Source organism: Podarcis vaucheri (genome assembly GCF_965113315.1).
Source record: "Podarcis vaucheri genome assembly, chromosome: Z".
NCBI classification, from domain to species: Eukaryota; Metazoa; Chordata; class Lepidosauria; order Squamata; family Lacertidae; genus Podarcis; species Podarcis vaucheri.
Window position 1 is genome coordinate 9,081,780 of NC_138758.1, and position 22,805 is coordinate 9,104,584.

Genomic DNA, 22,805 nt, shown 5'->3' on the forward strand with positions numbered 1-22,805 from the left:
TTGTTCCCCCCATAATGTGAGCACCATCTCTGAGACAAAGTGACCAGAGAATAACTACTGAAGTTTCCCCCCTTCCACTCTACAGTCAGGGAGTATCTCAGGTGTCAAGACACATCCCACTATGGTCCTAACATCCCACAAGATGTAGTGATACTTCAAATTAGGGCGCTGCTGCATGAAAACATTCCTGCTTATTCTGCCAAGCAGGGCCCAGGAATTGTGCAGCCTGCTGCAATTGCCTCATTTCACCCAATAGTAGGGCCAGCTCAGCACCATTGCTACAAGTCCAAACCTTAGTCTTGATATGGGTAGTGCAACAGAAGAATTCACATCTTCTTTCCCCCTTGAAGTGCATGAACCCAAAGGCCAAACACAGGATGGGAAGAACCTAAGAAGAGCTATGCTGGCCAGAGGACCACCTAGTCTGGCATCCTTGGATCAAATCTATGTGTCCAGGTGTCATAAGAAAGCTGCAGAGATAGTGTAGGATAGTGCGCACGCCGGAAATGATCTCTTTCAGCTTCTGCCTTCTGGAAGAAGGTACAGGGTTATAAAGACTAGGACTAGCCACCTGAGGTTTCTATCCAAATGCGATTTTGGTTTTAAACACAGTGTAAGGTAGTCTCTATGGGAGTAAATTGTATTTAATTATGGGGTATCAGAGTTTTTAGGGGGTTAACCAGGCTGGGATAGCAGGCTTGTTGGTTTCTGAACGTCTGATGTAGATTTTTTTCAATTTCACTGTTCTGTATGGGACAGTGACAATAAAGATTATCGTATCATATCCTCTCATAGTGGACAACCAGATGTCTATGAGGAGCATGTAAACAGGACCTGAGCACAACAGCATTTCCCCCACTTGTGATTCCTAGCAAACAGTCCTCAGAAGCTGCCTCCAATAATGGAGCATTAAAAATCCCTCAAATTGGGTCTACTAGACCCCCAAAACGTTAAGCAATGTGGACTAAAGTTGCTCCTGGGGCCCCTCTGGGATTATGGGCCCTAAAGGTGAAGCTTCATTCATTTCATAGCAGAGCTGCCCCTGGCTATATCTGAGCCAAGGTCTTATTTGGGGTGGTCTGCTAGCTCAGTGGAGTAGCATGCGGTCAGGTCACAGGCAGCTTTTAAAAGGGATTATGCAGGTGCATGGAGGAAAAGGCTCCAGATCAGAACACCGGTGATTCCCAGAGTGATCTGCCCGGCTGCTGTAGGAAGCAGGAGGCTCCATCAGATTGGTCTGATCCAGCAGCCTCAGCCTTCCCTGCTTGCGATAAAAAGGAATATCCCTCCAGCTCAGTTTTCCGTTTTATTTTAAGGCCGGCACTCATTACCCATGCTGCTCAAACTTTGCTGTCTTTGTTATTTAAGACACATCCTAAAGTACTTTTGTGTAGGAGGTGGGGTGGTTTCCTTAAAAAAATGTTTCTGAAAGATTCATGAGCCCTGAGCTCAGAACCGCAGGAGAAGCATGCAAAGATTCTCATAAACCTCTGTGCCCCAGGTTGAGCCAAAGGCACAGCTTCAGCGGAGAGGCGGATTTGCATAAATTTGCCACATTTCATTAGCATTCTAATAATTAAATGGCAAGGCACTCTTGCTGTCGCCTTCCCTCTTGCCCCCCCCCCCAATAAAGATCGTTTCCCAAGAGCAAAGCCCTGGAAAGTACATGCGAAAGCATTCAGTAATATATTCCTGGTTCAAACATAATCCTTGCAAGACATCATCTCAAAAGACGTTAACAATTTCCCAGGCTAAGAAGCAAGTATTCTGTGTAAGTTATTCATTAGCAAGCCTCTCTCGTTTTGTCCTAGGTTTATTAAATGATATTCAGCTGCTCCATTAATTACCTCCTGATGGCTGCTTCTTCAGGCTCCCTGGGCACCAGACAGGGGAACCTGGGAACAGTCCTGCCTTACAGAACCTCCACAGCAACGCCTGAAAGCCACTAGATCAGAAGGCATAGCCCACAGCCTGGTCTTCCAGACAGAGGCAGTTCAGCTGGTTCAAGAATTCTGCAGCTGGACCACTGACAGGGACCAGTTTATCCAGTAGGAGTCACTAGCCCATGGGTGCCATGGCGCCCATTCAGTCTTCCGGTGGCACCCCTGGGCAGGGATCCCAGACGCTGAGCTTTCTTTCTTCTCTTTTAAAAGCAAGCCTCTAATCTCCTAGAATGAATGCTAAGGGTGCATTCTAAGCAGTCTCTGTGAAATTGAAGTGGTACAGCCATCTTATCAATTTTGCGAGAAGGAAGGGAACTGAATAACTCGGACTTCTGAATCCTTGATTTTTGTCATCCTCCTCCAAGGCCAAATCTAAGACACACACACACACACACCAGGCTTTACAAGCCTGGTCTTTACAAGCCTGGCTTAAGCACTAGCCAGCCAATTCAGGTACAGAACAGGTACCTCATAGGTCAGTTTGTATTCCTAGTTAAAAATCCATTCTCATTTAGCTTTCGAGAGTGAATTAAGTAAAGGGAGGGCAAGCCGTCTGGCTGGCAATTCAGTTGGCTTGTGGTTAGAATTTAGATAGGCTTTTTTAGTCTGAGCAATTAAGTAACCGAACAAACTGTGAATGGAAAGGAAAATTCAAAAATCTGTGCTGTTCTAATTCTGGCAGCCCAGAGTTCAATGGTGATTACAACAAAGGGTCTGAGGGGAATATCAATGAACAAATTACATAGTGGCGCAGTTGCGGGGAGTGTGTTTCTGTGCAAGTCGAAAGGCAAAGCACAGCCAAGACTCCTTTGGTTTTAATGAGGAGTGTAAAATGTACACTTTTGTGGTGCTCTAAGCAATGCCCCAAACCCAGTAAATGGAAAGGTAAATAAACAAGCAAGCCTGGTTAGAACAGCCATAATCACAGACCCTCCAAGTGTCCCTATTTTCCAGGGACAGTCCTGGATTTACAGAAGCCATCCCAGTTTCTTATTTGATCTGGGAATGTCCTGCTTTTCCTTAAAGGTAAAGGTAAAGGTACCCCTGCCCGTACGGGCCAATCGTGACCAACTCTGGGGTTGCGTGCTCATCTCACTTAAGAGGCCGGGAGCCAGCGCTGTCCGGAGACACTTCCGGATCACGTGGCCAGTGTGACGAAGCTGCTCTGGCGAGCCAGCACCAGTGCAGCACACAGAAACGCCGTTACCTTCCCGCTATAAAGTGGTACCTATTTATCTACTTGCACTTAGGGGTGCTTTCAAACTGCTAGGTGGGCAGGAGCTGGGACCGAACGACGGGAGCTCACCCCGCCGCGGGGATTCGAACTGCCGACCATACGATTGGCAAGTCCTAGGCACTGAGGTTTTACCCACAGTGCCACCCGCGTCCTTAGGATGTTCCTATTTTCATGGGAGAAATGTTGGAGGGTATGGAGATATCTGACCCCTGAGCCAAGAAGATATGTAACTATGCAACCTTGAGAAGACATCTGAAGGCAGCCCTATATAAGGAAGGGGTGTTTTTAATGTTTAATCTTTTATTATGTTTTTATACATGTTGGAAACTGCCCAGAGTGGGTGGGACAACCCGGTTAGATGGACGGGGTATAAATAATAATAATAATAATAATAATAATAATAATAATAATAATAATAATAATTGAATAGGGTGTCCCTATTTTCATTGGAGAAAGGTTGGGGGGTGGCATGCAATCATCAGTTCCCTGGTTAGAACTGCCATAATCATCACCCACAATTCCCCTTACAGAGCATGACCCTGGGTCATTGTGGAAAATGTCAGCTGGACTTGGCCTAGGGCCGGCCCACCCATCAGACAGACTGAAGCAGCCACCTGAGGCAGCGGAATCCCATGGGGCAGCACTCCGCCCCTGCCAGGATTGCACAACTGCTGCAATTAATAATAATAATAATAATAATAATAATAATAATAATAATAATAATAATAATAATTTGTACCCCACCCATCTCACTGGCTTGCCCCAGCCACTCTGGGCAGGTTCCAATAGAATATAAGAAACACACACACACAAAAATCAGACATTATAACTTCCCTGACTTAGCCACACAGTGCTACTTGTGAAAAGTTTTTGAATTTTGAATTGCTATTGTTATCAATTGCCTTCCACATATGTCCCAAGGCAGTGGACAAAATATAATAGGAACAGTTAAAAGCAGCGCACACACAGAGAAAAAAACAGAAGATGAATTTAAGAACAAAACAAATAATGTGGTTATTTATTCATCACATTCCGCATATTTTTACAAATATTAAATAAAAAGTGTCAAAACGTTACCTCCGGAATCAGAAGCATCATGCTCCAGGGTACTAGTTGATGGTGCTGTTACTTATTGTTTTATTTAATCAAGTTATAGGCCACTTATTATCTCAAAGCGGTTTACAACAAAAGTAAAAAAAAAAACCTGTAAAATACATTAAAACACAACATGGACCGACAATTAACTATTTAAAAGATCTGAAACATCAAAACACTTGAAGAACTGGAAAAAAGCACACAGAGGCAGATGGAGGCAGAAACTGCAGACACATTCCAGCATTTTTCTTCTGCCTGTGTTTGGCTCATGGCTCTGTTTCTGTGGCATGCAAGCAAGGAGGAGGCAGCTCTGACCCCCGGCACCCGTCTTGTGGGGCCCTGGCATGTTTGCAGCAGCATCTTCATGCCCCATCACCTGCCACTCCCTGGGTGGTCACTTGGGGGTGGTGTTCCTGAACTGCAGGACCCTGCACTTCTACGCTGATGTCCAACCCTAGCCGCATCACTGCGTTCAGAAGTTGTTGGGAACATGCACAGGGGAGTTTTGGCCAACAGGTGCAATCTTGCCTCACCCTCCTCCTCTTCCTCCTGTTTCCGTGAATACAGCCAGCATAAATATATCATCTAAACAGGAACTTCTGTGTATTTAAAAACACCTAAACGCTGCTGTGATACATAATGCAGTCAGAATCCCAGTAAGATAATGCAAACAGAACAGGAGGGAAAAACATAGCTTCTTTTCATAATTGCTTATTAGGCCTTTCCTTGCCAGAATTATTTCATTCATCATCTACAGAAGCCAATTAATTCTTATGTTTTGCACGCACCATTGTTATTACCAACACCGTCCTATTATGCATCTTTGAGTCATCGGCAGCAGCACAAGGAAGTCATGAATAAATGGACACCACCCTGGGTTCCATAGAAGCAAAAGCAGGATGTAATTGTAATAAATAAAACAATAAAGACGTAACATGGGAGTGGGGCCATTAAAAAGAATGGGCACAAGTTTTGCCAATGCTGTATCCAGCAAAGGACACATTGGCTGATGGGGTTTTGTCGAGGTTAACAACAAGGCTGTACCCCTTAAGGAAGGGGCTTTAGCTCAGTGGTAGGGCACCTGTTCTGTGTGCAAAAGGTCCCAAATTTGACCCCCGGCACCTCCAGGTAGGGCTGGAAGAGATCCCTCTTTGAAACCCTGAAAAGCCACTTGCAGTCAGTATAACTAAATGGACCAAAGGTATGACTCATTTTAAGGCAGCTTCCTGTGTTCCTATTGTTGCACACCATCCCCAGTCTCCGAGCCTTGCTAGATCCCAGGGGTTCCAGGCACTTACCTGAGGTTTGGTTTCTTTTGGAATGAGGACCAGAGACTGTGGCTACAATGGAGGGGTCCACAGCATCAACACCTCAAAAGGGTCTTGTTTCTCCCATAGCCCTAGGCTTGGATTCAAACATTGCTCTCTGACTCTCTCACCAGCTTGCTGCTTTCCTTCTGGATCACATCAGTGCTCCAAATTCTATTCTCTAAATTCAGGCTTTATCTGTTGAGGGAGCCCCCCCCCCACCCACCCATTTGCCATTTTGCACCACGCTCCTTAATCCCCCCATAATGGCTCATCACCCAGTTTATCACCTCATCAGGGGGTTAGCCTGGCCATTCCAATAATGAGAAGTCTTAGAGGGGTCTGGCACCCAGCTTAAAACCCCAATCTTATAACATTATGTTTCATGTACATTCTGCCTTCTAGGACTTTCCATGAATATCACACATTCCATGAATATCACAATCCTGCATATCACAAACAGAAGAGGGCTATTGTCCTATAGAATCAACCAACATTTAGCAATTTCTAAACGATCAATTTCTAAACAAAAAAGCCAGCCTTTCTTGGTGAGATAAGTGTTTATTTCATAGAATCACAGAATTGTAGAGTAGCCCTAAAGCAGTCGTGACAAGTTGCCATCCAACCTCTCCTTTAAAACCTCTAAGAAAGGAGAGTCCACCACCTTCTGTTCCACTGTCAAACAGTTCTTACTGTCAGAAGGCTCTTTCTGATGTTCAGTCAAAATCTCCAATCTTGTAACTTGAAGCCATTGGTTTGGGTTTAACTTCCCAGAACAGGAGAAATCAAGCTTGCTCCATCTTACATGTCACATTTTTTGTTGGTATCCGTCTGTCTCGAAAAACAATGGATTGTGCCTCCTCTCAGGGGTGCAAGCCTGGGCAGTGTGTGCGGAGGTTCTGGGCTGCCCTGACAAGACCCTCCTCTCGGTCTCACTGATGTGGTCCAAAGGAAAGCAGATGTTTGGCACCAGCTTGGCTGCAGGAGTTGCCGGAAGGAGGCACACAAGGCACCATCCATCTGTCCTGGGGACACTATTCTGGAGTTGTGCAGGGTTTACTCCCCTTTCTTGGGAGTAAGTCTCATAGAACATAATAGGATTTGCTTCTGAGTAAACAGCATAGATAGGATTGGACTGTCAGTGAATGATCTTACAGTAAACAATTGTAAATTCTGATGCTATGGGTATAACTCATAATTCAGCTATTTCCAAATTAACAGGCAGGGCTGGGTCACTTCTTACATCTTTGCAAACAAAGCTGAATGGACAGAAAGGAATTTAACATCATTGTTTGTAAGAAGACGTTTATGGCTGACCTCATTAGCTTTCCTGAATCATTGACATCAATGAATCTGAAAAGTCAATGAAATTTCAGAAGCATTAACCCTGTAAGTATGTTGTAGCAAAACCACCACAAGTACTATAGACTTGGGCCACCTTCAAACATATGATATAATCAGCCTTTCCAAATCTGGGTGCTGTTTTGGACTACAACTCCCATTGGCCTCAGCCATTAGCCATGCTAGCCAGTGCTGATGGGATTCATGGTCCAAAATTACTAGGTTCCAACTGCAGAGGATAGGACTAAAACCAAAGGATTCAAGTTACAAGAAAGAAGATTCTGGCTAAACATCAGGATAACTTTCTGGCAGTAGCAGGCCCTCCAAGTGACTCTATTTTCCAGGGACAGTTCCAGATTTACAGAAGCTGTCCCAGTTTCTGATTTGATCCTGGAAGGTCCTGTTTTTCCTTAGGATGTCCCTATTTTCATCAGAGAAATTTGGAGGGTATGGAGTTTTCTAACCCCCAGGCCATCTGAAGGCAACGCTGTAAAGAGATTTTTTTAAAAAAAGTTTAATGGTTTATTATGTTTTTATATGTGTTGGAAGCCACTCAGAGTGGCTGGGGCAACCCTGTCCGATGGGCAGAGTATAAATAATAGAATTATTATTATGGAATAGGATGTCCTTATTTTCATTGGAGAAATGTTGGAGGGTATATAAGAGCTGTTTGACAGTGGAACGGACTCCAAGGAGAGGTGGCGGACTCTGCTTCTTTGGAGATATTTTTTTAGCAGAGGTGGGTGGCCACCTGTCAGGTATGCTTTAGTTGAGATTCTTGCATTGCAGAACTAGATGACACTTCGGTTCCCTTCCAATTCTACAATTCTATGATTCTATAAATGGAGTAAGCTTGCAGGAGGCTTCCTCTGTGGTTCCATGACCTGAGAGAATATTTGGCAAGACCTTTTAAGCTGCAACAGGACTTTTCTTGTTTTTAAACCACTCGGTTTACTCTTCACTTTCATAGCTTAACGGGCTCTGTTTCATTGAAATAGTATGATATAGCACTGAACTCAGGTCTGGGCCCAAGTCACCACTCAGTTGAAAGCTTCAGTGGGGAATTTTGAGCCAGTCCCTATTCCTCAACCTAGCCTACCATTCAAGGTTATTGTTAGATTTAATTTTTTGTATTTATATCCCACCCTTCCTCCAGGAAGCTCGCTCAAGGTGGCATACATAATTCTCCTCCTCATCGTCGTTTATTCCCCACAACAACTCTGAGGCCATCCAGTGAGCTTCATGGTTGAGTGGGGATTTGAACCCTGGTCCCTCAGGTCCAAGGGATGTGGGTGGCACTGTGGGTTAAACCACAGAGCCTAGGATTTGCCAATCAGAAGGTTGGTGGTTCGAATCCCCACGACGGGGTGAGTTCTTGTTGCTTGGTCCCTGCTCCTGCCAACCCAGCAGTTCGAAAGCACATAAAAGTGCAAGTAGATAAATAGGTACCGTTCCAGCGGGAACATAAACAGCGTTTCTGTGCACTGCTCTGGTTCGCCAGAAGCGGCTTAGTCATGCTGGCCACATGACCCGGAAGCTGCACACCGTCTCCCTCGGCCAATAAAGCGAGACTGGACCTAATGGTCAGGGGTACCTTTACCTTTACCCTCAGGTCCAAGTCCAACACTTTAACCACTACACTACACGGCACTGGCTCTCTCTTTAAATATCGCCTTGTTCTTTTTTCTTTTCTTTTTTAAAGCAGATTTCAACTAAGGTTGAGGCAGCAATCCTAAACATGTACCAGGGAACGAGCCCTACTGACTACTTCCATGAACATATGGATAGGATTGTGCTGTCAAATACACAATCAGAAAAGCAAAAACGAACACAAATATATGCCTTGCAGCAGCAACCTAAAAACAAGAAAGAATAAAGGAGAGAGCCTCCCTGAAGCTCTTTGAGAGATGCAGTTGGGGGGGGTGTGTAAAAAACAAACGAATAAGTTTTCTTCTTCTTCCCTAACTTTTTATTTGGTGTTAATGCATACAGACATATAATCTGAGAACCAGAGTATGGGAGGGAACAGATTTGCATAATTAATGTTAAATCTAATGCATGCAAATCCTAGGAAATGGCAGAGCATTAGTGATGCTTGACAGATGATAAACTCCATTTTTAAAAGCCAAAAGATGCCCTTTTGGGGGAAAAAGAAATGAAGAAATGCTTAGCAGATGACAAACAAAAAACCTCCTATATTGAACAGAATGAACAATGGTCATGCAATGATTTCAAAGGAACTGAGCAGTGGTGATTGGAACCTATTGGGGCTGGTGGCGCCTAAGACAGGGAACCCAAACAGGAAGTTGAGCCAGAACCAACAACAGGAAGCGCAGGCTAATTCTCCTTTTATCCCCATCCTGAGTTCTGCGAGGGCAGCACTGAGAATAAGGAGGAAGAACCTGACAGCTAAGGTCACCCCCTGGTCTGGATGCAAGTAAGGCCGGCCGGCCGGGGGGGGGGGCTGGCTAAGGGCAGAATGAGGTTGGTGGGGCAATGCCCCATTTGCCCTAACACACCAGCCTCCGCTGGGTAGAGGTGTGTTTCCTGCTGGGATTTTAGCTCCATTAAGGGGGATTGTCGGGACTGTGCTTGAATCTGAAGTCATGCAGGAGGCAGGATAAGGATCAAAAGCATAAAATAAATGGTTATAGAGAAAAATGTTGCAAACAATAGAAGCCAAGTATAGTAAATGAAAAGGACGTGGGTGGCGCTGTGGGTTAAACCACAGAGCCTAGGACTTGCCAATCAGAAGGTTGGCAGTTCGATTCCCCGCGACGGGGTGAGCTCCCGTTGCTCGGTCCCTGCTCTTGCCAACCTAGCAGTTTGAAAGCACGTCAAAGTGCAAGTAGATAAATAGGTATCGCTGCCGCGGGAAGGTAAAAGGTGTTTCCGTGCGCTGCTCTGGTTCTCCAGAAGTGGCTTGGTCATGCTGGCCACATGACCCGGAAACTGTATGCTGGCTCCCTCAGCCAATAAAGTGAGATGAGCGCCGCAACCCCAGAGTCGGTCATGACTGGACCTAATGGTCAGGGGTCCCTTTACCTTTTATAGTTAATGAAAACATTTGCAACGGTTCAATATGCACAAGAACGCAGTGATCATTCACAAAGAGCAATTGATTATAGCACCGTCTTCCCAGATTTGCTACATTAAGGGCTCATTCAGAATTCCTATAGCACCACGTTTCCCAGGCACTGGTCCGCACTTTAAAGTTCCATGTCCAAGCATGTCAGACCCTCCGAGTGTCCCTATTTTCCAGGGACATCCCTGATTTGGAGAAGCCATCCCAGTTTCTGATTTGATCCCAGAATGTCCCACTTTTCCTTAGGATCTCCCTGGTTTCATTGGCGAAATGTTGGAGGGTATGGAGTTATCTGACCCTGAGCTGTCTGAAGGCAATCCTGTATAGGGAAGTTTTTTAAAAATGTTTAATGTTTTATTATGCTCTTATATGTGTTGGGACTGGGACAACCCAGTCTGATGTGTGGGGTATAAATAGTAAAATTATCATTATGAAATGGGATGTCCCTATTTTCATAAGGGAAATGTTGGAGGGTATGGCATGTTGTTGTTGTTTTAATGTCCTGGTGCTTTTCCCAGGAAAAACAGTGTTTTACCACTCAATCAGAGCAAATGGCTATGCATGGAAAACCCAGTTGCTGTTCGCTCCAATTCAGCGATGAAATGTAGGTTTTCCTGGAGAAAGAGCTGGGGCGAATAAAAAGTGCTCAGACACAGAGCTTCAAAGTCCAGACCTGTGCCTAGAAATGCTGCCCAAAAGAAGTCTGGATGAACCCTTGGTTAGCACTTCTAGTGGAGATGGGTCTTGACTGGGCCCTAAAGCAATACCATGGTTTATTGGTCTACAACCTTAATCATTCAGCTAAGACCATGGTGCACTTTTCTCTTCTTCTACAAGAGTTAAAGTTGGCACAGTAAAGGAAGATATTTTGTTATTGCCAGTAACTGCTTCTGTGAATGGATACTAAGCTTTATCACTCCCTCTAATAGTGAACTAAGGTAATGAGTGCCAAAAGGATTGTAGCCAAAATAGCACCACTTAGAAAAAAGAGGAAAGGATCAGCTTGGTTGGGAGAATGCCCAAGGTTTGCTGAAGAAAGACCTGAAACACTAAAAAAAGAAGAAGTCTTTTTCCCATTGTTACTGTCATATCCAGGAGCAGAATTATGGCACTACAACCAGGCTTGAGAGACCGAGAGGAAGGATTTCCAGCTCTGGTAAAACTCAGCTCAAATTAAGACTTGAATGTTATTAAACCCATTCCACTTGATAGAAGTCTTCACCTTCCATATAATAATGGGTTTTTAATCTCCTATATCTGAACTGGCAATATATGAATGAGAACTGAAAGAAGATAAACCACTCAGAACACATTTCAGCTTATAAGCAGTATATAAATATTCCTATATACACACAAATGTCAGGCTGTCATCGCAAAGCGGTAGCGCCCATTAAAAAATCTGTAGCGTTGCAGCACAATCCTAGATTTGCAAGAAGTCAGGGCAAGGGGAGGGGAGCGAAAGAAAAGAAAGGGGTTTTGTTTAGAATTGCAGTTTTAAACAACAGCAGAGGTTTGAATAAAGCAGTGATGGAGGGACACAGAGGAGCTATAAGGAATGGGGCGGTTGAGTGAGGTGTAAAGAGAGGGGTGGTTGTTTAAGTGGTTTGGTAGGGTTGGCGAGCTACATGAGCATGGGTAGCAGGCCCAAACAAACAGTTTTTCTTGAGATTTATGCCTCATAGTAAACAATCCAGTGTGCTTGTGTTTCAAAATCTCCCATTGTCCTCCTTCCTTCCTTTAACTTTCCCTTTTATCCTATTTCTGTTAGTTAGTTTGTTTGAACATTACTTTATTTGCTTTTTGTATAAACAATAAAATGACAACACACAGCTTTTCAGTGATCTGGAAGCCTCTGGAATTCATAGCAGACAAGTTAATTTGGAGAGGCATCCTGGAAAATAGAGTGTTTGGAAACAAAGACGTAGAGGCTTTGGGCAAAAGCAGTAGCATGGGAAGATGTGGAACATGGTTCTGAGCAACTGTTTTGCTCCTGTCCCTGAATGGATGGATTGTGTGGCCACATAACCATCACTCCATCTAATTCAAATGTTCAGGGGCCAGTGCAAGTGCACAGCCTAAACAGTACCATCCATGCACAAAGAAGATGAATCAACCGCACTGGGAAAAGGGAAAGGAAGTCCAAAGACTTAGGAAAAATGAAACCTGAGAAAGGAACATCCCAAAAAAAAAACAGTCCAATGAGGACTGATGTTCCTTCCAGACAACCAGTTTATTGGGCATTCATCTTGCTTTGTTTGCAGCGAGATTAGGTAGCATTGGCTACTTAATGATTATGATTTGCTTGGGAGCTTAGATAATTTTGCATCTAAGCAAGTGTTACCCCACACTTTCCAGTGCATTTTCCCATCACAAAAAGAAAAGCGGGGGAAATCCAATCTTTCGAGGAAGTGGGCTTGTTATAAGACATCCCAATCAACTACAATTGTGCAATTTGAATTTGCTAGTATGTGGTTGAATCAGACCAGTGATCCACATAATTATGTTGGGGTGGGGAGCAGACGTGGTCTGGAATATTCTGAAGAAAGACATGGTGCTGCCTTACTGGAACAGCAGAACACTACACTGCAACTTTTTGTTTGCATGTTCCACTTGACACAGAAGCAATGCAGTCTGAAAGAGGGTCTGTGAGCTTTTTTGCAAAGGTGAGCTGGAGGGATCAAGTCCTCTGAGGCCACCACCACTCCTAACCCCATGCAGACACTCCCTGAGAGATATCACAGATGAATAAAAAGAATGATTATGTTGTTTGTCTTCCGGAAGCAAAGAAAAGAAAAGAAAATCAGTGGCACTTTAAAGCCTAAGGAATTCATTGTGGCATTCATTTCCCATAGGCAATGCATCCGATGTGATAAAGCAGGCTTTCTAAGAAGAAGACTGCACATGTTGCTATGCTACCCCTTAAGCTTCAGCGAGGTTTGGACTGAAAGTTACTTTAGTAAAGAAGGTGGCTCAATTAAAAATGGCAAACATATTAGGGAGGGCAATAATATGTTTGCATGCAGAAGGTCCCAAGTTCAGTCCCCAGTAGACTTCATTTCTGAAACCCTGGAGAGAAATTGCCTTTCAGTGAACACAGTGCTGCACCAGATGGACTCACTCTGCATAATCGACCACAAGCCACAGCACGCACACACCATTTGAATGGCAATACCCATCAACTTGGGGGTGGGGGGCTCAAATATTTTATTGGGGGGGGGAGAAGGGACCTCAGCCCCTAGGAGTTGGCTCCTATGCTAATAGATCCATGCAAAACTTTTTGTGGGAGTCCAAGATTTAAGCTTGTTGCCCCCTGCTGGGGGGGGGGGTAAGCCCCGTCCAACATAATCGATCACATGACACGGTGCACGCACAGCATCAACGGGGGGGGGTGTCAAATATTTTACGGAGGGGGCCTGAAGACCCCTCGGCCCCTAGGAGTTGGCTCCTATGCCACTGCTTGTCACCTTGCCAATTGCCCTTCTACCCTTGTGGAGGAGACGCGCAGCCCGTCATTACCTTGCAGGAAAGCGAGGCGCTCCTCTGTCCCTCACCGATTCAGACGACGCCGTGGTCTGGGTCCCTGCAAATGTACCAGAGGATCACACAGAGAATGAGTAAGATCGCAAAGAGGAAGACAGCCACGAAGATCGCCTTGGCCACTGGGGAGACAAAAGTCTGCATCTTCTTTTTCCTCCTCCTCCTCCTCACCACGAGGCAGTGAGAGGAACGAGAGAGAAGGATCGCTCCAGCGCTCTGCCCCTCTAGACATCACAACCGGCATGCGACTAAAAGAGAAGACACAGGAGAAAAGTTGCACACAGTACCAGGAGTCGCAGCTGGGTCCCCTGGGCGCGCATGCGTTCTGCCCAGTCTCTGTTTCGGAATGGACTCAGGACTCTTCTGCCGTGTAACACTTCGACTGCCAGGGCGCGGGAATACACCCTAAACCTCCTTGGGCGGTGTGATTAAGCGCTCTCTCTCTTTGCCTCCTCGGCTGTATTCGAGCAGAGGTCAATGTCTGCACGCAAGCGTGCCCGGTGTCCTTCCAAGAGGAGGCGGCGGCTCCTGCTGGATCTTGTACCTCCCAGGCTCTTCACCCCTGTTGCTCCGGTCTTTATTTTCAAGCGCCACCCGCTCTTCTTTGAAGACAAATAAATGCGTGTAAAGTTTAGGGTTGGGTTTTATTTTGTTTCGCAAAATTTAGTTGCAGTGCGCAGCAACAGCTGAGTGTGGGTGAGTGGGGCGGGGATCATCCCACCGATCACTTATTTTCTCTGCAAAAGGGTCGTGTAATCAGTGTTCCAGATTCTGCAACGGGGGTGAGGGGATCAGGCTGTTGTTAGGCTGACAGGGGCCCAATGAGAGCTCGTTTATGTAATTCATAAGATTACTATATTGTACCTCCTGTAATAAAACCTCAAAGAACAAACAATGAGATTATCAGCCAAAAAAAAAAGACATTAAAAATTCCCAACTGTTTAAAACATTAAAAAAAAATCAACATCAAGCTAAAAACCAGAATGAAATTCTACATGCCTGAATAGGCTTGGCACCAAGAAGAGTACTGTACAGGGAAAGCAGTTCCCTGATGTCAGTAGGTAGGGAGCTCCAAAATGTGAAGGTTACCACACTAAAAGATCAACTGCTTACAAATGTGGAACTTGACCAGGATGTCAGGAGCCTGCAAACACCTTCGCGGTAGTTGGCCTGCCCTGTGGAACGCCCTCCCAGCAGATGTCAAAGAAATAAACAACTCTCACTTTTAGAAGACATCTGAAGGCAGCCCTGTTTGAAGTTTTATTCTGTTTTTAGTGTTCTGCTGGGAGCTGCCCAGAGTGGCTGGGGAAACCCAACCAGATGGGCGGGGTATAATAATAAAATTATTATTACTATTACTATTCCTGCTGGAAGAGTTCAACACAGCTGGGATAACCGCAGAGGCCCCCCTTGGTATCGGGAGCCTGAACAAGAACAGACAAAGCTTACCCGAACTGTGCTCATACCACAGCCTCTGTGTCACGAACATGGTATGCTCTACCAAGGCAAAACACTCAGTGTCCTGGAGACATCTTAGATCTCAGGTCACTGGCACCAGCTGGACTGGATTGTCACCATGCAATTGCACTGAACTGTGTTAATGCCACACGGAGCTACCACAGCACTGACTGCGACGCGGTCACATCCTGAAGGTGAGCAAAGAGGACCTCTAGCCAATCTAAGGTTCTGGACTTTGGCAGGAAGAACCAGCTGCTCCAATATAAGATGAGGGACACCTGGTTTACTGGTAGGGAAAAGGATCTAGGGATCTTAGTGGACCACAAGCTTAACATGAGTCAACCTGAGAGTGATACAGCAGCAAAAAATGCTAATGCTATTTTAGGCTGCAACAACAAAAGTGTCCAGATCAATGGAGGACAACAAGAACAATGAAATTCAAAACAGTAACAATTTATTGTGCATTCATTCAAAATCCATTAAAAAATATTCATTTTTATTCCATTCTCTTCCAGTTCTTTTTCTTCTTGACACGTGGAGTTATACAGGGAGTAGATCATATATCCTAAGGAATTGAAAAACCCAAGATTCCGTGAGATCTTTTGAGGCAAAATAGTTAACAACTTTCGGATCTCTCTCTCTGTCCCCTGCCCTGCCCTGTCTTTTGCAAAACAAAGGTGTCAACCCTGTGCCCAGATTCCCCCCCCCCCAGCCTCCCTGAGGTGGTCCAAAGGAAAGAAGAGCAAGGCACAAGGCACCAGCTTGGCTGCAGGAGTTGCCAGAAGGAGGCCTACAAAATGCCACCCAACCATCTTAGGGACTCCACTCTGCATCTGTGTAGGGCTCCATCTGCCGGAGCCTGTCTTCTGACACAGGGGAAAGTCCCTCACTCACCGAGAGTTTGAGACCCATTGGCTCCCCTCCCCTGGTTCCCCGGCCTCTTCTCCCTCTGACTGCTCCTCCTTGTCCCCCTCCACTCCCTGGGCTCTGAGACATCTTCCCTTGCTGGTTCTCCAGATGCTTCCTCCCACCATTCCTCTGTGCCCAACCAGTCCATGACACCGTTCCACCCCTTAGCCTCTGTCCCCACAAGGCAGCTTCCTCCTACCTGATCTGGTCCCACAGCCACTGCTTCCCTTCTGCCACCATGAAAAGATGGAGAAGGAGGTCTTGCCGGCATCGTTCTGTCACCTGCAAGAGAAAAAAGGTAAGCAGGACGCCAGGAGTGCCTGCTTCTCTCACTACAGATGGACTTTTGAGGGAGTCTTACCTGCCAAGTGCATTTGGATGTTGGTCTCTTTCTGATGCCCAGTGGAGCCCGGGGTCTGCACTACCTATATATCTTCAATCATGATGTCATCTGGATAGAAGAGAATGAGAATGAGAAGAAAATGAGATTTTCCCACAGGCCTTTAGTCAAAGGGCGCTGTCTCCAAGGTGTGGGGCTTACCTTCTTTTGGCTTCAGGCGGAAGCAAGCCAGGTCCGGCCGAACTACGGTCATCTGCAGAGGACAGAAAAATCGGGGTCAGATCGGAGAAGCAGCGCCAAGTCAGGAAGGACGGGTCTCCCTCTGTCTTGGGCCCAATCCCTTGTTCCAGAGGACCTCCCTGGGCAGAGGTGGAAGGGCAGCAGCAGGAAAGGGGGCAGGAAAAGCCTCTGGCCTCATCCTGGCCCCCAGGGACACACCCCGCATCATCTGCAGTAAAGATCACTTGGGGATGTGATGGTGGGGGGATGGAAGTAACCAAAGAAATGAATAGCAGAAGGCAAGGTACTTACTCTGAGGTTGGGGTATTTCCAGGCAACGGCCAGCAGCAAGGAAATGCTGCTGGCTGCTAGTTCTTGAGCCTCCCCACTTTCCCCCAGGGCGTATCCTCGGAGGTCCTGCAGGAGGAAAGAGCGTCTCAGAGTCAGGGGCCAGTCTGGGACAAAGCGGCCCCCACTGCCCCCACCACAGAGTCCCTGGCACTTCTGGACCATGAGGGTTTGCCAGCTTTGGTCTTGGACCAAATTAGGGGCCAAACAGGCTCTGTGCCCCAGAAATAGGGCAGTCCATTGAGCAAGGGACGGGGGAGGGAACAACCCTAAAACCACCCCTGATGCCATAGGGGCACTTACACTGAGAAGGCGGAGGAGGGTGCCAGGGTTGGGGGATTCCATAAGGAGACTGCCCAGCAGGAGCCGGAAGTGTCTCTTCAGTTCCTGCGGGAAAAGAGAGAAGAGAGTTTGAATGCTGGGTTGGATTCTGCAAGTGTGTGATGAAGAAAGCCTTGAAGGGAAGTCAAAACAAAGTACAAACTTCTCTCTTCTCCTCTTCCTCAGTGGCCCCATTCAGCACGGCCTCCTACGTTCTGTGCAGGATCGTGCTGATCATATCGCAGCTGAATTTGGGCCTCATCGTGCTGCAGAGATGAAACGGAGAGGGTTAGAATCTCCCTTGCCCCTGTCTCCCTCCCGCCTGCTCTTTCACCCGAGTTCTGCCCCCCTCCCCACCCACAACCCCATCCATGCCAAAGACCCCATTCACCTTAGCTGGAGGAGGGCCTCCAAGGCAAGGGCCGGGGTCAGGGGGCGATCCCTGAAGTGCTCCAAGGGCCCCAGGATGTCCTGGAAGAGAACAGAGGAGGAAAATCAGCTCCCACCCCAAACACCAGGCTTGGCTTTGCAGGGGAATGGCAACCCCATGCCCTAAGACGGCAGAGTCCTCCTCTCTGCAGATGCACAACCCCAGACCCCCAGACCCCCATCACTCACCAGAATGGCTTCGGCTGTCTCCTGCTTGGAGCACTTCAGGGATCGGAGCCCCCTGACCTCAGCTGCCTGGAAGCTCTTGATGACCCCCAGGAGGTAGACTTGTTCATCCTCCAGCAGCTGAAATGCAAAAGTCAGGCTGTCAATTCCTCATGAGGGGAGGGCTTCTCCGCATCTGAGAGTGCAGAGTGGGGGGCAAAGAGCCCGGGCAGCGGGGGGCAGGTCTGAGGGATCCAGTCCCTGCTCTTGTTTTCTCCAATACTCACCCCTGGGGCTGGGATGCGGAACCGCAGCAGAACTGCAAACAGAAGGACATGGGAAGAGGTGAGTCCTCTTTTGCATCCTTGGACTAATTGCCCCCATGCCCATCCCTGCCCTCCTCTGTCCAAAAAAGGAGGGCCACTGGCTTACCTGGCGCCACGGGCTGCTCTGTGTCTGGCTGGGGGCCACCCTGTGGCAGCGCCTGAACAGGCGCATTAAGCACCTGATCCTAGAAGAGATGAGCGGAAAGAGTGACTCAGATGCTGGCAGCCCCAATTCTTGGGGGGTGTTGGTGTGTGAGGAGGGGCATCTGGAGAAAACAGTGAACCACTGCCGAATTGGCAGAACAGAAATACATATGTGGAGCCTAATCGATCCTTGCCGGCCCATCATGACCAATTCCTTCCATCTCTCTGCAGTTCAGAGGGGCATCATCAGAGCCTGAAAGAGGCAGCCTAGAGCATGAAGGGCTGGCAGAGAAAGAAAGGAGGTCCCAAGTGCTCTGGGTTCAAGAGCTACGGCCATGCCAGGACCCAGAGAGCCTGGCCCACTCATTCATGCAGTCAAGCAGTATATAAGTTTCATGAAGCAAATGAAATTTGGGTCATTCTTAACATTGTTACCGGATTTTTTGGAAAGGGTGGCGGGGGGTTTTCCCCTCCAGCAGGCACCATACCCCCCTCCGACTGTACCCCAAATCAACACCTTCATTTCTGCAAATGTCCGCACAAAACACATCCTGACACAGTCCTTTCCTTTTTCTATTCCAAAGGCTCCCACAAATAAGGGTAGAACATTTGCCCTAATGAAGGCTGAGCCTTTCGCTCGCAAGGCACTCAACCAATCCGCTCAGACTATCCAAAGAGCTGTCCAATAGCAACCACTGAGCGCCACGAAACAGCACCCTCTAGAACAAAGCACTGAGGGCACAAGGAGAAGGGGATGACAGAAGACCAAATGGTAGGACAGTGTTCTTGTTGCTACCAACATGAGTTGGACCAAACTGTGGGAAGCAGTGGAAGACAGGAGTGCCTGGTGAGCTCTGGTCCATGGGGTCACAAAGAGTCGGACACGACTAAACGACTAAACAACAACAACAGCAACAACAACAACAGAACAAAGCACACGGGCACTGCAGATGCCAACCAGCCGTGGCCTCTGCTCTACAAGTAGGAATTCCCACTGGGAAAAGGGAAAAGTCAGAACCAGCCATGAAAACCATTCTTGGTCCATTGAAACTAGTCTTTTAAGTTTCAGTCTAGGCTCTTGCACTACCAACCCAGCTGCATGCTTGTGAAACATGGATCACTTATAAATGCCATCTCCAACTCCTTGAAAGATTCCATTAATGGTGTCTCCGAAAAATGTGACACACCACTTGGGAAGGCAGGCGAACTAATACCAGTGTCCTGGAAGAAGCAAAGATCACCAGTGTTGAACCAATGATTCTTCAGCACCAACTTCGTTGGACTGGTCATGTCCAATGGCTGGGAAACACTGGCCTGCGAGCGCTCCAATAGGAGAACAGCCTTTACCAAAGGTGTAATGGGTTTTGAAGACACGTGAACTCAGGATGCAAGGGAGAAACGAGCTAAGAGGAAGGCACGCTTGGCAAACCCTCACTGTGATCAACTCCCGCCCAGAAAACTATCTTCCTACTGTGGAAGGACATGTGGATCCAGAATTGGCCTCCACAATCACTTATGGACTCACAGTTAAAACCCACTGCTCATGGAAGTTAATCTTACTCGGCTATGAGTGATAGAAGAAGAAGAAGAAGAAGAAGAAGAAGAAGAAGAAGAAGAAGAAGAAGAAGAAGCAGCAGCAGCAGCTATCTGGTCGCAGCACTCGCCTACTCTTGCAGCGGGAAAACCTTCAAATATTCATATAAAAGCAATCCAACATCAGATTGACACCGTTCCAAGGCTGTTCTGCTCAGAAGAAAGATGGCTACCAGAGAAGGCACTTGGGACATGGCTAGGGGCAGCCATCATCCCTGAAGCGTGAGACCACGTACACAGCAACCCTTCTGCCAGGGTGATCATCACTGCTCTCCTGGTCTCTGAGTGCCAGACAGGTAGCCACCTCAGGGACAAGAGTGGATCCAACCTACATGGATTGGGGACTTGGCCAGGACAATAAGGGGTACTCAACTTGGCTGGGAAACAGGACCATGTATATATTTTTCTTTGTTTTACTTAATGGGTGTGTGGAGGTCAAGGGAGGCACAGGGACAAACCTGAGACTCAGGTGTCCGCCAGAAAAACCTCCCAGTTTGTGACACACACACTCCCCGGAGATGAAGAGAAAGGGATGCTACTTAAAGTCTGCCCATGTTGACAACGAAAAGATCCCACCCTCCTATCTAAAGTAACTATCTAAAATGCCCACCCTAGCCTAAATCTGACCCCAACCCCAACCCATGCCCTGTCTATACCTAACTCCCACCCTAACCCTACACTTAACCCTAACTATTCCTCTATCTAAAAAATGAAAATATATACAGAATACGCACAGGTGTGCATAAAAAAAAGTAAAACAAAGAACAAAAAATAAAATAAAATAAATAAAAGTGTTAAAATAAAAGAATAAAAGAAAATCAAAATAAGATGGGCTGACTTCCAGATACTACAAAGCTTTGAAGGAGTGGATAGTGCAACCGTTAAAGGAAGTCTGCAATGAGATTTTGGAGGGGAAAAGGGCACCAGAATCGTGGAAAGAATCGTGGAAAAGTATCAGTCATGGAAAAGGAGAAGTTTCAGATTGAAACAGGTTTGACGGTGGTTAAGAAGGTGAAATATTTAGGGGTTCATATGACATCTAAGAATTCGAATTTATTTAAAGATAATTACGAGAAATGTTGGTCAGAAGTCAAAAAGGATTTGGAAACATGGTCAAATTTGAAGCTTTCAATGTTGGGCCGAATTGCAGCTATAAAAATGAATGTATTGCCTAGAATGTTATTTCTATTTCAAACATTGCAAATTCTTGACAAGATGGACTGTTTCAAGAGGTGGCAGAAAGATATTTCGAAATTTGTCTGGCAGGGCAAAAAGCCCAGAATAAAATTTAATATATTAACGGATGCAAAGGAAAGAGGGGGATTTGCCCTGCCAGACTTAAAACTGTACTACGAAGCAGCAGCGTTCTGCTGGATGAAAGAGTGGATGCTCCTCGAGAATACAGATATCTTGGATTTAGAAGGTTTTAATAATGCATTTGGATGGCATGCATATTTGTGGTATGACAAAGTTAAAGTGCATAGGGCCTTTAAAAATCATATTGTTAGAAAAGCATTATATAATGTTTGGACTAGATATAAGGATTTGCTGGAAAACAAAACCCCTAGATGGTTGTCACCCTTGGAGGCTAAAGCGGTGAAAAAACTCAATATGGAGGCCAAATGGCCAAAGTATTGGGAAATTTTGGAACAGGATGGAGATAAACTGAAATTACAGAGTCATGAAAAATTAAAAACAAAAGTACGAGATTGGCTCCATTATTTTCAAATAATGGAGGTATATAAACAAGACAGGAAAATTGGCTTCCAGGTGGAAAAATCTAAACTAGAAACAGAATTGCTAGAACCCAATGTTAAGAATTTGTCAAGAATGTATAACTTGTTGCTGAAGTGGAATACACAAGACAGTTAAATCAGCTATGATTAAGTGGGCACAGGACATTGGTCATGACATTATGTTTGCTGACTGGGAATGGTTGTGGAACACCGGTATAAAATTTACGGCATGTAATGCCTTAAAGGAAAATATTATGAAAATGATCTATAGGTGGTACATGACCCCAGTCAAGCTTGCAAAAATCTATCATTTGCCTGACAATAAGTGTTGGAAGTGTAAAGAAACTGAAGGTACTTTCTACCACCTTTGGTGGACGTGCCCGAAGATTAAGGCTTTCTGGGAAATGATATATAATGAAATGAAAAAGGTACTAAAATGTACTTTCTCTAAGAAACCAGAGGCCTTTCTCTTGGGCATTGCTAACCAATTGGTGTCGAAGAAAGATAGGAATTTTTTTTTTTACGCTACTACAGCAGCAAGGATCCTTATCGCAAAGCATTGGAAGACTCAAGATTTACCCACTCTGGAAGAATGGCAGATGAAGGTGATAGACTATATGACACTGGCTGAAATGACTGACAGAATTCGTGAACAGGGGAAGGAGACGGCGGATGAAGATTGGAAGAAATTTAAAACGTATCTTAAGAAATATTACAAAATTAATGAATGTTAAAATGTTGAGGTTCTTAGTAAGAAAAGGAGATTACAGCGACAAAAGATTAAGTAAAAGAAAAGAACAAATAAGGAACAAATTTGACAAAATTAAGTTTAGGACTTGCTGAAATAATTTTGGAAATTGGGATGTAGAAAGGGGAGATTTGGGGGAGTCAGAGAAGTGAGGTTTATGAAAAAAGGAGATGAAATTATACGTTTGTTTTGTCTTTTTTATTTGTTTGTATTGTTTATAAAAATTTTGTAAAATCAATAAAAAAAGAAAAAAAGAAAAGAAAATCAAAATAAATCAAATCAAATAAATCAAATAAAACTAATAAATGAAATCAAAATAAGAAAACGAAAAAAGAGCAAATCACTACTCCTCCTCTTACTCTCCACCAACTGCCACACCAACTGCCACACCAACTGCCACCACCACCTCTCTCCTCTAAGCTCTCCTCACTAACCTACAATGGCTGCTTGCAAGTCAGTGGCTTTTAAATGAGAAGCAAGAGATGTCACAAAGGAGGGCGGGTTCTTGTCACCGTGGCAACCCC

At 45.8% G+C, this 22,805-nt stretch overlaps 1 protein-coding gene and 1 long non-coding RNA gene across 6 annotated transcripts in view; one reads left to right on the forward strand and one right to left on the reverse strand.

Annotated features, from left to right (window-relative positions):
- The window catches only part of LOC309523465, a 313,851-nt gene that overhangs the window by 116,049 nt on the left and 174,997 nt on the right, over positions 1–22,805 (forward strand). The gene's annotated exons all lie outside the window — the stretch shown is intronic.
- Positions 15,441–20,416, reverse strand: LOC309523462 (uncharacterized protein). Of its 5 annotated transcripts, XR_014215354.1 has the most exons (11): positions 18,167–18,247; positions 18,022–18,053; positions 17,759–17,875; positions 17,532–17,611; positions 17,304–17,406; positions 17,123–17,206; positions 16,784–16,888; positions 16,454–16,505; positions 16,274–16,363; positions 16,112–16,194; positions 15,441–15,568 (listed from the first exon to the last, which is right to left on the reverse strand). XR_014215354.1 is itself a non-coding variant. In XM_082207336.1 (9 exons), exons 5-9 carry the CDS (start codon positions 17,162–17,164, stop codon positions 15,560–15,562), a joined length of 291 nt encoding a protein of 96 aa, XP_082063462.1. In that variant the 5' UTR covers positions 17,165–17,206; positions 17,304–17,406; positions 17,532–17,611; positions 17,759–17,856; positions 20,102–20,416; the 3' UTR covers positions 15,441–15,559. The 5 variants fall into 5 exon arrangements, 2 of the variants coding, with proteins under 2 accessions (XP_082063462.1, XP_082063461.1); XR_014215355.1 differs by having other exon boundaries at positions 17,759–18,053; XM_082207336.1 differs by lacking the exons at positions 16,274–16,363; positions 18,022–18,053; positions 18,167–18,247 and adding an exon at positions 20,102–20,416 and having other exon boundaries at positions 17,759–17,856.

Bases quoted from the DNA above. Each gene is read 5' to 3' on its own strand.
- LOC309523462 (XM_082207335.1), bottom strand. From the start codon at position 16,984: ATGGTCCAGAAGTGCCAGGGACTCTGTGGTGGGGGCAGTGGGGGCCGC. The intron at 16,506-16,783 runs GTAAGTACCTTG...TGTCCTCTGCAG, and splicing joins GGAAATACCCCAACCTCAGA to ATGACCGTAGTTCGGCCGGA. The intron at 16,195-16,453 runs GTAAGCCCCACA...TTTCTCTTGCAG, and splicing joins CCGCCTGAAGCCAAAAGAAG to GTGACAGAACGATGCCGGCA.